The following is a 16185-nucleotide window of genomic DNA, read 5'->3' as shown; positions in this document are numbered from 1 at the left end:
GGATAGGAACTCAGGCCAAAACACCCGCAGTTTGAATGGTCAAGTAGAATCAGCTTTCATTGGTAGGCACATCAGCTGAACAAAAAGCATGCCTACGGGTGAAAAATGAAGCTCGTAGGCAAGAACCTAGGTAGGTATCCAGGCAATTATCTTAGCAGCTTTGTAAACAACTAGCACATAGACCATAGGTTAATACACGCGGCCCCAACTGCCGGCGAGGAAGTGAGTAGATCGGCCTTCAATTACGAGTATTTGATCGATAGTAAAGGACGAAATTCTGAGTACTTGGAGCGACGGGAGTTTGTTTAACAAGACACTGTGATAATAAAAGTTGGGCACTTTCCGCATCAAAAATATAGGATCACAAGAGATGCATTAAAATAAGAACATGGAGATTTCAATTTTATGCAGGTGAGAACCGTTGAGACTGCCCTTTGCTTTTGCCGAGCAAAATTCCAATTGGAGCATTGCTCACTGCAGCTCTCTGTATGCAGCGCACACACGCGCTGTAGCTCCGGCATGACGACATGCCGCCTCGCTCCGCACTCGCTAACAATGAATCGCAAACCTTCGACCAACAACAAAGCTGCAAAATAATCCCGACCGATCTGCTCACTCCCAAGGGCTAGATCTAAGATCCAAACTCCCAGATATCAAGCCGATGAGGTAGCAGAGAATAGTATTCCTAGATTCTCCGCGCGGACACTACGGCCAGGGCTGGGCCTCGTCGCGAGCCCGACGTCGCAATGCTCTCCGCCTTCACGGCCCGGCCCATCATTGAGCTCCGGCCGAGGGACAAGTTCAAGATTGAGAGCATACAAACACACAGTATGGGAACACCCTGGCATTTATCCCCTATGAGGTCTGGGCCGTTGTCACTAAACAGAATGGCACAGGTGACCGCATCTTCGTCGGCCTCAGCACTGGCAACCTGAAAATCTATCGCCTCACCAACGACACGAATGCAACGAAACCAACCGAACTCCTACGGGAGGTGGAAAAGTTCTCCACGCGCGCCATAGAGCAGCTCGCTATTATTAAAGAAGCCAACACGCTCGTGTCACTCTCAAACTACGCCGTCTCCCTCCATGACCTCAACAACTTCCGTCCGATCGAGGCGCCGCTAGCCAAGACCAAGAACGCCACCTGCTTCGCCGTGACCAGCAATGTCGTCGAGGACCCTCAAACCGGCATCCCCGAGTTTATCTCCCGGCTTGCCGTCGCCGTCAAGCGCCGCCTGCTATTGTACAGCTGGCACACTTCAGAGCTCAGCGGCAATGTTGAAGAGGTCGTACTGCCCGAGGCGATCCGTACTCTGACTTGGTCGTCCGCAACCAATATCGTCGTCGGAATGAATGCTGGTTATGCCCTCGTCGACGTCGTAACCAAGGAGACGACCGAGATCATAGCTGGCGGAGGCCAGGGCGAGCCAGGTAGCCGCCTTGGCGCCTACAGTATGGGATACATGGGGCTCGGCGGCTACATGCCGAAACCGCTGGCCGCTCGACTGGGTGAGGGCGAGATGCTGCTTGCCAAGGATATCAACACCGTTTTCGTCACGTCCGAGGGCAAGGTGTTGGAACACAAGCGCCAGGTGCCATGGCAGAGTGCTCCAGACAGCATTGGGTATAGCTATCCGTACCTGATCGCACTGTTGCCGCCAGCCAAGGGGAGCCTGGAGGTGCGAAACCCGGATACGTTGAGCCTGCTGCAGACCATCAACCTGCCGGGCGCGGCAGGGCTACACTTCCCACCGCCAAATGTGAGTCTTGCGCATGGTGGCAAGGGGTTCCACATCAGCAGTGACAGGTGTGTGTGGAAGATGGACGCAACGGACTACGATACTCAGGTTGATGAGCTTGTCAAGGCTGGGAGATATGATGAGGCCATCAGTATACTGAACATGCTGGAGGATGCTTTGTTGAGGAACAAGATCGAGGTTCTGCGCGAGGTCAAAATGTTGAAAGCAGAATCGCTTTTCCGGATGAAGAAGTTCCAGCAGAGCATGGATCTATTCAACGAGGAGGATGTCCATGCGCCTGCTGAAAGGGTTCTGCGACTGTTTCCTCCTGTCATCGCTGGAGATTTATCTGGAGTCCCGGCCTCTGACGATGGAAAAGCAGTCGAGGAAGAGGAAGTTGAGGCCAATGGCAGCACCGATGAACACAAGGAAGAGAAGGACCAGAAGCAAGAGCCTGAACCAGCAACACCCGCAAAGGCAGCGGGTGGTTTCACAAATAGATTATGGGGACTTGGTCACGGCCTGACGCACAAGAAACCAGACTCGGATGCAGCATCGATCGCCTCGTCCAGGAAGCCGACAAAAGACGATCATCCAGATGACGACAACAGCAGCAGTAGCGACAAGGGCAAGTCATCAATCGCAGACAGTGGCATACTGGAGGGCAAGGATCTAATGGACGCCGTCCTCGAACTGAATGGCTATCTGGCTGGCGCCCGTGCCCGGCTCCAACGTGTGATTGACCCAACCACCGGCAAGCTTAAGCCGCGCAACTCGACCGACCCGACAGTAGATAGCCTACTGAGCGGCGAGAACAAGTCTCAATCGGATGAGCAGCTAGAAAAGGATCTGCGGGATACTTTCAGGCTGGTTGACACGACACTCTTCCGGGCTTTCATGTACTCGCGACCGGCGCTGGCAGGAAGTTTGTTTCGAATTCCCAATTGTTGTGACCCGGATGTGGTGAATGCCAAACTGTTGGAGCAAAACCGCTACAACGAGCTCGTCGACTTCTTTTACGGCAAGCGGCTGCACCGACAGGCGCTGGAGCTGCTGAAGAAGTTTGGCGACGGCGATGCACCCAGCGATGTTGCTGCTACCCTGCATGGTCCCGAGCGTACGGTGCGGTACCTCCAAAATCTGCCGCCCGAGATGATAGACCTGATCCTCGAGTTCTCAGAGTGGACTCTGCGTGCGAACCCCGAGTTGGGCATGGAAATCTTCTTGGCCGATACAGAGAATGCCGAGACCCTGCCAAGGGACAAGGTTGTGGACTTTTTGGCTGGTATCGATGTCGAACTCGAAGTGAGATATCTGGATCACATCATCACCGAGCTCAACGATATGACGCCTGATTTTCACAACCGGTTGGTCGACATATTGATCCGACACCTCAAGACAAAAGAGAGGGGTGATCAGTGGGATGAGATGATGCAGAGGCTTTTGAGGTTTTTGGATAGTAGCAGACAGTATGCCGTTATGAGGGCTTACACTGCTATCAAAGACGGTAAGTTGATTATCTTTGCACTGAACATAGTGTCTCCTGTATGAATCTAACGACTGTGTGCTAGATTCTGCGTTTTACGAGGCACAAATCATTGTGCTGAGGCTTATGGATCAACACCGCGAAGCCTTGAGGATATGCGTCTTCAAGATGGAGGACTACGCGAGAGCCGAAGAGTAAGTCTCCCCTGAAAAGTCTGGGATCCAGTCATTTAAACTAACACAACCACACCTAGGTATTGCAACCGTGTACATAAACTTGAACCGGAGGCAGCAGAGCCATCTTCGTCAATGAGGACGGTGGACGACCAAGAAAAGACCGAGCCTTCAATCTACCATACCCTGCTCTCATTATACCTCGACCCGCCACGCCAAATGTCGGACCCAGCACCGTCACCAAAGCTTGGACCGGCCCTGGAACTCCTATCTAAACACGGATCGCGGCTCCCAGCCTCTTCGTCGCTGTCCCTGATCCCAGATTCACTGCCCATCTCGGAGCTCAAGGCGTACTTCCGCGGTCAGATCCGGTCGGCCAACAGCGTTCTCAACGAGGGTAAGGTGGTGGCCAAGCTGCGCGAGACGGCCATGGTCGCCGCGCAGTCTAAGCTACTCCTCGGCGATGATGGGACGGGTGGACGTAACCGGCGGGTGGTGGTATCGGAGGAGAGAGTCTGCGGAACGTGCCACAAGCGGCTGGGTGGGAGCGTCGTCGCGGTCATGCCGGACAATGCGGTCGTACACTATGGCTGCCTGGGTAGGGCGGCCAGTGGTTCAAGCATGGGGAGTGGGTTCGGCGGTAGAGATGCCAGAGGACCAAGCTGGGGCCGTGTTGGTGGGCATTGAGCTTTGCTCGGTGTTGAGAGTTGACGTTCTCGGTTCCAGTTTGTCGACTTTGATACCACCCCCATGTTGTGTGTCGTTGTGTTATTGTTTTGGCGGGTTTTTGTTGACAGCATAGCGTTCGGACTGTTGGCATATCTTTCCACTAGGGTCATAATCATCTATATCTTGTGCCAATTTGCTAGTAATATATATATTTTCGGCTGGCTTTCTCTCAGGCGCTCTCTCATCAAGCATCTTCATCCACAACCTCTTCTCCGTAGTTTTGTTCCTCCTCGGCCTCATTGACAGTAGTAGAAGCAGCAGCAGCAGTGCCAGCCTCGCGCGCCTTGTCGGCCTCCATACGCTGCGTAAGTTCCTTGTTGACTTGGTCCTGCACCGCAGCGACGGATGTGCGCAGATCCTTGAGGAAATTGGTCTTGTCTGCCAAACTCATCGTCCCATCACCAGGAGCCTGGGATGATGAAGCGGGGAGGGGGATTTCCCTGTTGACAACGAAGGTGTCGTCCGAGGGGCCCTTGTAGCTGGCGGACACTGTTGCTACCCCCTGGCCATTGGTGGTGTTATCAGCCATTGCTTATGTGGACTTTGTTTATTGTTTGTGAACCTGTCCCGTCACTGTTTGCCAGTAATTTTGGATTGGTTTGGGAAAAGGACAGAAAGTGTGCTTTGTTTCCTGTGGAGATATTGTGACAGATTCTAGCTGACGATCGTCAGGCATATGCATGCAATGCATGCAATTCATGGTCGTATTTTTTGGAGACCTTGGAAATCAAAAAGAAAAATGATGATATGCGATGGCATGGCGGGGTTAGACAGTGCGTTCCCGCTTTTTTTTTCTAGTCTAGTCCGTCTCGTGATTCGTTACCAAGGGGAAGTTGTCTGTTCTTGGAATCTTGTGTTCTTGATGTTGGGGTCGACCCCTGCTTCAACCCATTACCAAAAGTGACGGCTGAACGGGTAACAGTTCCATTTCATCTCACCCCTTGCGGTTTTGCGGCTGACGAAACGACAAAAAAAAAAGGTTGGCCTGCAGCCGAAGGGCGGCGTAAGCAAAGTGGGAATCGATTGCCCTGGGAATGCGGCAGACGAGCAGGCATCATCTTTAAGCGGCTTGGTATTATGGACGTAAGAGGGTGAACGTACATCCATCCCGTCAAAGCAGACGTAAATTGAACCGGGCGCGTTTTTGTTGATCGTCGTCAACTGGTGCTAAACTTTACAAAGTATGTTTTTTTTTGGCTGCTCAATGATCTACCTCATCCCATGGTCACATCGCATCCCCATGCCAATTTTCATTTTCCGTTTTCCTTTTTGGTCGGATTTTCTCCAAAAGCCTGTCGTCGTTTTTTCTTTCCCTGGTTGAGAAGAATTTACGCTTATAAACTGAACAGGGTGCCCTGCAAGATGTAACAGGAAGAGTTAACCAAACACACCCCGGCTCCTGCTTCTCCCCTCACAAAACACGCTTCCCACAAACAGACGATGCAACCAGGCAGACCCCCGCCCCGAGCGCCGGGGAGTTTCTCCCCGTTGCTGTCGCAGAACCCACAGTTCGGGCAGGGTCACCAACCGGCGGCCTCGACGCCTGCCGCTGCTGAGCCTCGTCCGAGTTCGAGACGGATGGAGTCAGTCTCTTCCACAGAGGATTCATCATCCTCACAAACGCCCGCTACTACTGTGTCAGCGTCCGTATCCGCCGCATCTGCATCGTACTATCCCGGCAGCAATACCGGTCCCAACAACCGCACGCCGTCCACCGCGAACAGTGGACAACAACAGCAACAACACCAACAAGCACAACCGCATATTACGAGCAGCATCAGCAACGTCCACAACCAGACGCCAATCTACGCCAGCTTCACCTCGCAGGCCAATTCCAGCACCAACAGCCTCCACAACTTCTCCCGACCGTCCACGGCGAACCTGTCGCCGGCAGCGGCTGCAGCTGCAAGGTCCGTCGCCGCCGCTTCGTCATCGAGCTACAACAATGATCCTTCCCGAGGCTCCTCGCCCTTGACCCTCCCGCCTGCCGTAAATAGCAACAACACATTGGGCATCAACAGCGCCACCAAGTCTGGAGGTTACTACCACTCGAGGAAACACTCCCAGACCGCACCGGGCTCCTTCGAGGCCGTGCTGCCCTCGACATCTGCTAGCAACCTTCCCCATATTGCGACGATGGCCGCGACTTCACCCCCTCCGCGGGAGCAGCTCAGTGCCAGCCACATCGCTGCCCAGGCTGCTGTGATGCACCACCAGAACAGAGACCATACTGCCCAGCAATTGCAGTTGCCGAATCAACAGCAACAACAACAACAACAGCAGCAGCAGCAGCAGCAGCAGCAACAGCAGCGGCAACGGTCCCAGACTGTGCCCGCGCCCTCTCCCGAAGATGCGCCCCCACCCCAACTGGGTCATAAGAGAACAAGCGGAGGGCCATTGAGTCCGCCGATGCTCAGCTTGACCGAGGCTAGCGCGCCTCGGGATACTGGCTTCAGCGGCGGCTTCCACCACACCTCGGCAGCGCAGGCGGCAGCGAGCATAGTCTTCCCGAGGTCCGCGCCGCAACAACCAGCACCCCAGATTCAGGTCCCTCCGCCGCCTCCACCTCCGCCGCCGCCAATGCCAGTCAGACAAGAGAAGTCCAAGGTCAAGCTGTTCTCCCGGCCCGGAAAGATTTACACAAAAGGCGACTCCAAGGAGAAGCCGCAGCCGAGCCCGGGCAAGATCGGCACGGCATTGTCGAACCTGCAACGGGGCAACTTCAGCACGACGAGTCTGGAGTCCTCCAATGCGTCCTTTTACAGCCTTGGTAACGCATCCGCCGCGACTATACGGCCAAACGAGACTCCGATCGAGGAGAAGAACAAGGAGAAGCGCCACTACTTTCTGTCACGGCCGAAACATAAAGGCAAGGACAACGATGAGTATAACCTGCCGCTTTCATCCGCAAAGAGCAACTCCCGGCCGACAGATCCCAGCGCCCCGAGCAGTCTCTACAATTTCAACATCCCGGCCAGCCCAGCTTCGGGATCGACCTCGTTCAAGAGCATGAGTGGGTTGGATCTCCGACATGGTGGGCGTGCCTTCAGGGAAAAGCGCAGGGAGGACGATGCATCGCTTGCGCCACCGGAATGGTCAGGTCCCGGAAGTCTGGGGAACAGCGCACAGCAGTCAAGTCTATATCTTCACGAGCCCGTCGACAGTGGGAAGTTGGGCTTGAACAGCATAGCGCTCGACGACGCTTGGCCTTACCTAAAAGCCAAGCTCCTGGTTGTGTTCGAGGGCGAAGACTTGCGCCTTCCAATCGAGGACCTGAATAGGGTCGTCACGATGCATATACAGTACACGCTTGCCAAGGGTCAACCCAGCATCATCATCGACGACCTGAGGGATCTGCTGGGCACGGGTTTCGCGTACCTTGACACGGCCTTACGACGAACGCCGGAAGAGAAGCTGATCCCCGCGCTCGTAGAACTTTGGGTCTTTACTTTTACTACCATACTCCCTTACATGCAGGCGGTCTTCCTACCCCTGGACCTCGAGTTCAGTGGCGCGGGGTCACTCATGACGGCAGAGCGCGCCCGCGACTTCTGGGGAGGCGTAAGGGCACGGTCAGGCTCGCAGTCGCAGGCCGAGATAGTCCCTATATCGTCGGTTCTCAACGTACGGCGCATGGTCCTGACGAGCTTCAGGGACAGCGTCATCCTGCCACGCTACGACACGCTCAAGGCCATGTTCTCGCGGCTATCTCTAGAGTTCCTCCCGCAGTCCCTTGCCAGCATGGCCCTTGCCTCGCCCATGCCCATCCCCAAGCAGCAGGACTCTGGCATGAGCGGCAACACCATGTTCTCCGCGTCGTCGCTGCACCTCGGCACCTCACCAGACGGGTCGTACGGCGCCCGCCCCGGAACCGCCATGTCACTTGATCCGTCCATGGCGAGCTACAACTCGACTGGCTCCACACTGCTGGGCGACATGACCTCCATGGGCAGCAGCGTTAGCCGCAGCCGCGGGCTGAGCAACGTGTCGCACGGCTCGGCCGACGGGCTGCTCCGGCCTTTTACTCCGAATCGCACAGGTAGCAACAACAGCAACAGCAACAGCAATAACAATAACAACACGATACAGGAGCAAAACGTCGAAAATAGCAAGCAGGTCACCGAGATGGTTGGCCGCATGCTCCAGTGCATGAGCGTATTGTCGGGCATGGACGGCGTCGGCGGCGGTGGTGCAGGAGTGGGCGCAGGCCCCGGCGGCGACGACCAAGACAGCCGCGTTGCGGAGCTGTGCCGGCTGCTCAAGCTCAACTGGCTCGGAAGGGGCCGCACGGGCAGGAACAGGCGAGGCCTCGTCGGCGGAAGGGTCAGACGCGGCCCGGGGGATCTGTCGGCTGCCGTTGGTGGCGGCGGGGGCATGTTTGGGACGGGTACGGTCAGGGAGGAGCTCAGCGTTCCTTAGAAGGGTGGCGCTGTCGCATCTGATCCCGCGGCTGACTGTCTGTCATATGGGGATGTGAACCGGTTGGTTCAGTGTGTCGTATCATGATGAAGAGTTGTGTATCACTTCTTGAGTCCCGGGTTTGGTTTATGGGAGGCAGTTTTTTTTTTTTTTTGCACCCGTTCATCCAGGGTGGCATAGGTGTCGGACTGGAGTTTTGATTTAGCATTGGACTATCTATGCTGGGAACCAGGTAGCGTGGCAATTCAAAAGATGTTTACGTATCACCCCGCACGCATCGACTAATGAAATGTGAATGGCTGAACAAGGCGAACATCACGGATGAGCATGGTAGCGTTGAGGAAGTTTCTGCATGTAGCGATACCCATTTTGTTATGTTCACATATGCAGCAGAACCTTCAAGGTTCTATTTAAGAGTCCCCATTGTATCGGAAACTCAGTAATTCCAATATAGTTCTCTCGATATCCCTAGTGAAAAGAAACAATGTACTGGTATCTAATGTTATCTGTTAGCGTGTGCCAAAAGCATGAAGTCGGCTGATAACAAAGTAATAATAGTGCGATTCGGATCAGACATCCAAGGAAGGTTATTCGCTCTCATTTGCATCCCTGAAAGGCTCTGACGGGGCATAGAGTGGAAACTGCGAATGTAGGAAATGTTTCATCATAAAAGAATCGGGGAGTTGTTGGATTGTGCTTTGGAAATGTAAAAAAGTAGGATACTGACCTGATGATAAAAAGCTTCAAACGGCGCTTTGAAGTTAGTGGCTTGTGGTTTGGGTTACAAGTAGCAGAGAATAGCCCTCTCGGCTTCGGGGACACAAGAGAAGAAACTGCACGATCGAGGTCAGTGTCAAGCTTTCTCAGAAAAGCAATGGGGTTTCCCCAGACATGTGATGAAAAAACGCGCTGCGCGAAGACGCGAAAAAAAGTCAGACAATTATACTGGCAAGTACCAGGTGCCAATCCCGAAGGAAAAGCAACCCGAAGTAAACCTCTTCATGGTCGATTCAGGAAGGAAAAGAAGTGATTGTTTGGTTGTCATCATGAAAATAGGGTTTTTTTTTTCACTGCACAGGAACACGCCGCTCGCCAGGAGCTGCTGTCCAAAAACTGCACATGCGCGCAATGGGGGAAAAGTTGTCGAAGACCGCGAAATGAAGGGGTTGATGGCTTACCTCAAGGTTGACGCAGGCACAGGAGACCAACAGCATGAGGCTCAGTACAGCCTGGGCTACAAGCGCCCGCCCTCTTGAAAGAGAAGAGGCGGCCTGTTGGTCTCCGAGCCTGCAGAAGATGTTGTTGAAAGAAGAGATGGAAGGAGAGCTGAAGATGTCCTTGAGCCTCAAGTTTATAGCGTTTTCTGGCGCCCCGCTTGGGTCAACTGCGAGAACTTTTCAGTGGGTCTTTGCACGGAAAGGTGGGACGGCCTGTGTTTTTTGTTCGGCAGAAAAAAACAGAGTCCAAGGACCCGCTGGCAAGCGGTGAAAGTCGAGAACCTTCGGTCACAACAGGGTCATGTGGAGTTTTTGTTTTCTTCTTTTGGATGCCTCAGGCTAGACACGTGGTCTGACAGGCCGCCCGGCAAGCATGGTCATGGTCGGGCTGATCGACGTCTTCTGCGAGTAACGAGGGAAAAAGCTTGGGTAAAAGCGGATGCCACCTAATATCCGCGTCCTTGGGCAACCAAACCGCGTTGAAGCGTTTGTTTCTCATTTTTAGATATCACGTGGCGGAAAGCATACGATCGATCACCTTCGATTGTTTTGAGTATTGCCGTTTAAGGAGGCAAGATAACAATTAAGCCTGTTGCTTGGTAATGTGCTTTAGTTCTTTTTATATATTTTTTCTATTCTAATTCATGAGACAATAAGCGTCTCCTGAATTCCGATCGCGCCGGTGCTATCTGGCCATTACAAATGCACCCCGTGTCTCCTAGGTCGTCCTGTTACTCTGTAGTACGTGCGAAGCAAGTTGGTATAAGTGGGGTGACGGCCTGCCGAAGTTTATTGTATGGTATTGCGATCTCGCATCTGTTCCTTGCCAGCTGTCAGGCGACCGCCTAGGAGCAGAGTGTAAAGGTTGCGCTCGTACCGTTTTTTCTCGTCTGCCACCTGTCGTCGAGCCGAGTCGAGCAAGCATCTGTTACTTTTCCTCTTTGAGAGAAAACGTACAATGTCCTTGGTCGCGGCGAGCGCTCTGCCACATAAAACACCAGAGCTGCGCCCTCCCATTCAAGTGCTTTTTCACTGCAAATGACCTAAATCCCCATGTTATTTGTTCTGGCTGGCTTGCTCGCTTGCTTGCTCATTTTCATGTTGATCGGATTCCCCATACCGCAAACCTAGCCTAGTGGTGCCCACCCCGGCTTTTTTCTCATCTACTATACTTGGGATTAACTGGGTACTGCTGCCTGTAAAAGGGTACCGGCTAATTATTTATTTGAATCGTTAAATGCTGTGGTCTGCTCGATTTAGCTCGGCCAAAGGAAATAACATCACCTGCGCACAAACAAAATCATACCATTATAAACGTCTACAACGATAACGTTTGCCGGAGGGTGTTCCGACAGCGACTACAAGAACAAGCAATTTGTGGTGCTAGGCCGAGGCCGAGTGGACTGACAAAGCACGAGTTGCGCGGGACATACGTCTAAGGAGGCAGCGCAAAAACAATCACTGAGAAAGAGAAAAAAAAAAAATCGGCGGCTTGGGTTACTCGACCCCTGCCCCATACAACAGGTAACCTGGAGCGTGCGTCTGGCCTCCGACGATTGGAGCTGCCCCAGGTGGCCGTGTCTTTAAAGTGGGTCTGCCTGCCACTGCGAACCTGCGACAGCCAGCCGACACCATTTGCACCAGCCAGTCCTCTCGCACCTCTCCTGGTCTTGTCTTCATTCGGGCTACAACTCAATCCTTCCCAAGCATCAATCCCAACCTCGACCCGACCCTGGCCCGCGCCCATTTTCCTACTAATCCGCCTTCCGATTCGAGGCTTATAACAACGACTTTCACTTCTTTCCGCGTCGCCTGAGCTTGGAAGAGTTGATTTTTTTTCTCTCTCTTTTGTTTTTGTTACCTTTCTGGCTTTGGGCTAGCCCAGTCCAGAGAGAGAGAGAGATCCAGAATCTTGCGTGCCGGACCGCCACCAACCGACGCCCCCCATCAAAATCTCGGTCGCGTCTCTGCGGATCACGAGAGAGCCTTTCACTACTACGTCCAACAGTCACAGTAAATAGCACTTCGAGCTCTCGAAGAAACCCGTCACTCTTTCCGACCGATCACGTTGCGACCCGACGCCAAATCGTCTGCTGCCAGCCGTCGACTTCACTCGCTCTTTTTTTAATTGGTCTTTTGGGCCCTGTACAGTCGCAAGTCGCGACGCTTAGCCGCGAGACATTTGTCGCAACGCCCAAAGATCCACCCACCGTCGCGCGCTTTGGGCGCACACTGAACCTCGATTGATCGGCGGTTCGGTCACTTTTGTTACCATAACATATTAAACCAACTCCCCCATACCGCCGGCCTCGCTGCATGTTGATCAGCCACCCGACGCGCATGCAATAGACACGCAAAGGTCGCCGTCGATATCCACCGCCGTGGATCATCGACACGCCAATCAATGATGACCAGTATGAGCATGGGACCTTCGTTCTCGCCGCACCCTGGCGCCATGCAACACCCGCCTGGTGTCCCACAAGGCCACCCGGGCATGGCTCCCGGCATGGCTCACAACCCCAGTCAGCCCGGCGTTCAACCCGGAGGTATGCCGCACCAGATGCATATGGGTGTATCAGGCCCCGGCCCTCAGGTCAACCCAGCCGCCTTGATGGGTGGAGTAGGAATGCCTCCGGGCGCTGGGCCAAACCCACACATGCAGCAATTATCGCAGCAGCAGATGTTTCAACACCAGCAGCAGCAGCAGATGAACAACATGGCAGCTTGTGAGTCTTCTATGCTATCCACTGCCGGGACGACCGGGTTTAGATATCGAACAGCTGTTACTGACATGCAGGCATTTGTAGATGCGAATAACCCAGCAGCATTACAACATCTGCAAGCACAAAGGATGAATCAACACCTACAACAACAGCAGGCCAGGCAGATGCTTATGGCACAGCAAAGCGTGTATGGTGGATTAAATCCACAGCAGCTCCAACAGATGCAGCAAATGCAGCAGATGCAACACTTGAACCCGGCTCAACTCCAGCAAATGCAGAGGCTGCGTCAGCAAGTATGTTTTCTTCCTCGATATTATCCAGTCGATTGGTATCCACTGCTAACATGTTCCTCATAGAACCCCGCTGCGGCAGCTGCACAACAGCAAGTAAGCTCAGCCAGAGGATGAGTCTCTACATCGCATGACGATGTTGCCATTGATGAAAGAACATTTCGAGTGCTGACTAGTCATTTTGATATAGGCATTAATAGCTCAACAGATGGCCCTTCAGCAGCACCAGCAGCAACATCAGAATCAGGGTCATCTCGGAAACGCTCAGCACCCCAACCCGGCAGCCATTGCTGCTATGCAGCAGGCTCACGCACAAGCCCAGGCTCACGCCCAAGCTCAGGCTCAACAGGCCCAGCAACAGGCCCAGCAGCAACAGGCCCAGCAACAGCAGCAGCAGCAGCAACAGCAGCAGCAACAGCAACAACAACAGCAGCAGCAGCAACAGCAGGCTCAGCAACAACAGCAGCAGCAGCAGCAGCAACAACAGCAGCAACAACAACAGCAGGCTCAGCAGCAGGCTCAGCAGCAGGCTCAGCAGCAACAGCAGCAGCCTCCTCAAGCTCAGCAGCAGCAGCAACCACCCCAGCAAGGGCCGCAACCGCCACAGCAGCAACCCCAAGCGCAGCCGGCGCAAGCACAGGGACCGCAACAGCCTCCGACGACACAAGCACCGCAGGGCCAGCCCGGCCCTGGTCCGAATGCGCCACCTGGTCAGCCACAAAACCAGGGTCAAGGTCCCCAGCAGCCCAACGCCCAAGCACAGCAAGCAGCCATGCCGCAGCCTGCTGGGCCAGGTGGCCAGCCCCCACAGGCCCTTTTGGTTGCTCAACAGCACGCTTTTGCCAACAGCGCACTCTTGCAGAAGAGGGAGAATATGAAAGGGCACTGCTTGCTCAAGCTGCTGCAGTTCTGTGAGCATCTGAGCGGGTTTCAGGTACGTTGTCTCTGGATCAGGTTCTGGTCTGTTGAATGAAGTCATGAGCTAAAAAAAAAATTCACAAACATAGGGGGGTAAGGATCCCACTGATCTGTCATACTGGAACGAGTTTGTACACAGATTTTTCTCGCCTCGGGCCGTGTTTAGGTTTGTCGTGCACGAATACGGTGACGACGGAGTGGCTGCAGACAAGCCCTACGAGCTTGGCTTCCCCATACTTGCCAGGTACTTCAACTCGTATTTCCAGGGTGGGGCTACAAATATTCAACTGGTGCTGGACAAGGGGACAACGGATAAGCCCCTGACGGGCGACTCTCACTTTATTGAGAACACCAAAGCCAGCATGCACTTTTGGTATCCCGGCAACCTCATGGTTAGTAAAAGGCTTTGATGGCTCATCACTCTGATGAGTTGGGAATTCGCACGTACTAATAATTGGTAAATTCTAGGTGATGGCTAGCGGTACACTGCGTGCGCACTTTGACGGGGAGCAGAAGATTGAGCTCCTCGAGTTCCAGCAAAACCACTACGAGGAGTTCCTTCCCAGGAGTTTGGTGCTTCAGGGTGCCAAACCGACTCATACCTGGATCAAGGACTGGAAGCAGGCCAATAACGACGCAAAAGCATCACCAGAAATGAGCAAAAAGTCGAAGCAGCGGCAGTTCAAGTCGCCACAAAGCGTACCGCCGGACTTGGAGCTCCCTGATGCACTAGTTAACAAGAACGGACTTTCAGCGGCTGTTCAAAACTTCCTCGAGGTGAGTACTGATAGTACTGATCGGCACTCTGCACGTGTCGCCTACCTGCACCCTCTGACGGTCATGTGATATGGCTTGTTCAGCCGGCTAACAATTTTCACACAGATATCAGAAATATTGTCGCACATGAACCCCCTTTTCTCCCACGCACATATGCACCCTAACCTTGGCCCATACGCAGCCCTCAACTCGTATATTCAGATGGTCAGCGGGCAGGGCGACAATGCGGGCGTCATGAACGGTCAGCCAATGCCCCAGGGCGCAGGCGGCCAACCCCGTACGCCAAGTTATGGCCAATTCCCTATGGGTGCCAGCCCGCATGCTGCCAACCTCCAGCTACCCGGTTCTCCTCATATTGGTAGCCCTGCGATGGCACAACAGATGGTGCCGCAGCAGAGCCAACAGGGCACGAGCTCCAGTGGCCCTTCGGCTAACACGTCGCCTGCGGGCACAAAGAGGCGGCGGCCGTCCGGCGTGAAGACTGAAGACGACGGCACCCCAGTTTCAGCACCAACTCCTGGATCCGGACCTCTTGTGAATGGAATCCAGGCTGGTAAGGGTAAACCACCCACGCCCAGGATGCAGAAAAGGCTGAAGACCGGGCCCCAAGCTCAGTCATGATACGGTGAGGTCAGGGCGCTTCGGCCTGCTCAGTAGACAAAGGTGGCGGGGTAGTCGAGTTTCATCACCAGCAAGCATCAAAGCAGCCGCTTCATATACCAACAAAATCTTGGAATGGCTTACTACTTGTTTATACCAATTTCCTTTCTTCCTCGTTTTCATCATGCGACACGTCCGGCGTCGTACGGTTCCTTTTTTTCATTTGGGCTGGATTTATTCATCTTGTTGGGGAAGGGAAATAACTGCATGTGTGTTTATACGATATTTACCTAAAACCCGGCTGTGTTTTTGTTGGAGATTGTTCTCGATTATGAGAATCTCATCTTTTCTTTTCTTATCCTTTCCTTTCTTGTGTTGGCAGGAGATCCCTTTTTGCTGTGCTAATTACAGCCATCTTTAACTGTGGCGGCGGGAGTAGGCGATCGCGGAGAATCGGAGACTGACCTTTTACAGCCCAAACCATCAATGGCTGTTTTTTTTTTTTTTTTCTCTCTTTCTTCCTTCCTGTGGTCCTCCATTTGTTGGTCACCTACCACAGACCTCGTCCTGCTAGCCTCTTCTAGCTTCCCTTTTTACCTTCTTTCTCTTTTATCTAATGTTGAAACCAAACAGAAATTGAGGCTGGCGGGCGGAGCTGAGGACACGACTCAAATGAAGGCCCTGGGGGAATGGGGGACTTACTCCCGAGATATCAGTTTGCCAATTTGCGATATTGACTCTCGACATGCGGGCGAAACGTCGTGTAAAATACTTGATTTTCTTTTTTATTTACTCATCTTTTCTTTCTTTCTTTTTCTTCTCTTTTTTTTTGTTAGTCGAGGGAGCTTAGATCCAATAGCTAGTTCAATCAAGACTTGCCAACGAACGACCCCATCTGTGCTTTGATTCTATATCTCGTGGTGTGTTGGCTCAGTTGTCGACGAGTGGCGCTGGGAGCTGGCTAGTGTTGTCCGGTTGGCAGAATCGTTACACAGGTCACAACGTCACTGACTGCATACCCAAGGGTTTATTAACATACCTGGTGTGCTCTGTTCCGGGGAATTAGCGTCGAAACCCCAGCTACTTTGATTCCTGTGGAACCGGTTATCTCC

General features: G+C 53.5%; 4 protein-coding genes across 4 annotated transcripts; 3 read left to right on the top strand and 1 right to left on the bottom strand.

Annotated features, from left to right (window-relative positions):
- The first annotated feature begins 447 nt into the window (after positions 1-447).
- Positions 448-4291, top strand: MGG_01054 (vacuolar morphogenesis protein AvaB). Its single transcript, XM_003717837.1, has 4 exons — positions 448-828; positions 897-3248; positions 3313-3421; positions 3481-4291. Exons 1-4 carry the CDS (start codon positions 747-749, stop codon positions 4085-4087), a joined length of 3150 nt encoding a protein of 1049 aa, XP_003717885.1. The 5' UTR covers positions 448-746; the 3' UTR covers positions 4088-4291.
- Positions 3245-4870, bottom strand: MGG_01055 (uncharacterized protein). The gene has a single exon (XM_003717836.1). It carries the CDS (start codon positions 4656-4658, stop codon positions 4314-4316), a length of 345 nt encoding a protein of 114 aa, XP_003717884.1. The 5' UTR covers positions 4659-4870; the 3' UTR covers positions 3245-4313.
- A 699-nt stretch (positions 4871-5569) lies between these two features.
- MGG_11443 (uncharacterized protein) lies at positions 5570-8879 on the top strand (the record flags this gene model as incomplete). The annotated part of the gene is made up of 1 exon (XM_003717835.1): positions 5570-8879. One exon carries the CDS (start codon positions 5570-5572, stop codon positions 8546-8548), a length of 2979 nt encoding a protein of 992 aa, XP_003717883.1. The 3' UTR covers positions 8549-8879.
- Positions 8880-13785: 4906 nt separating this feature from the next.
- Positions 13786-15094, top strand: MGG_01057 (uncharacterized protein; the record flags this gene model as incomplete). Its single annotated transcript, XM_003717834.1, has 3 exons — positions 13786-14088; positions 14165-14473; positions 14579-15094. Coding segments are annotated over 3 exons (1128 nt in total), but the record flags the coding sequence as incomplete, so codon positions are not given.
- Positions 15095-16185: the final 1091 nt, after the last annotated feature.

The sequence above is a fragment of the Pyricularia oryzae genome, chromosome 5 (genome assembly GCF_000002495.2).
Source record: "Pyricularia oryzae 70-15 chromosome 5, whole genome shotgun sequence".
In the NCBI taxonomy this organism is placed as follows: domain Eukaryota; kingdom Fungi; phylum Ascomycota; class Sordariomycetes; order Magnaporthales; family Pyriculariaceae; genus Pyricularia; species Pyricularia oryzae.
Note: the sequence above shows the minus strand (reverse complement) of the source record. Positions and strands in the feature narration are given on the sequence as shown.

Bases quoted from the DNA above. Each gene is read 5' to 3' on its own strand.
- MGG_01054 (XM_003717837.1), top strand. From the start codon at position 747: ATGCTCTCCGCCTTCACGGCCCGGCCCATCATTGAGCTCCGGCCGAGG. The intron at 829-896 runs GTATGGGAACAC...AGAATGGCACAG, and splicing joins TGAGAGCATACAAACACACA to GTGACCGCATCTTCGTCGGC. The intron at 3,249-3,312 runs GTAAGTTGATTA...ACTGTGTGCTAG, and splicing joins TTACACTGCTATCAAAGACG to ATTCTGCGTTTTACGAGGCA.
- MGG_01055 (XM_003717836.1), bottom strand. From the start codon at position 4,658: ATGGCTGATAACACCACCAATGGCCAGGGGGTAGCAACAGTGTCCGCC.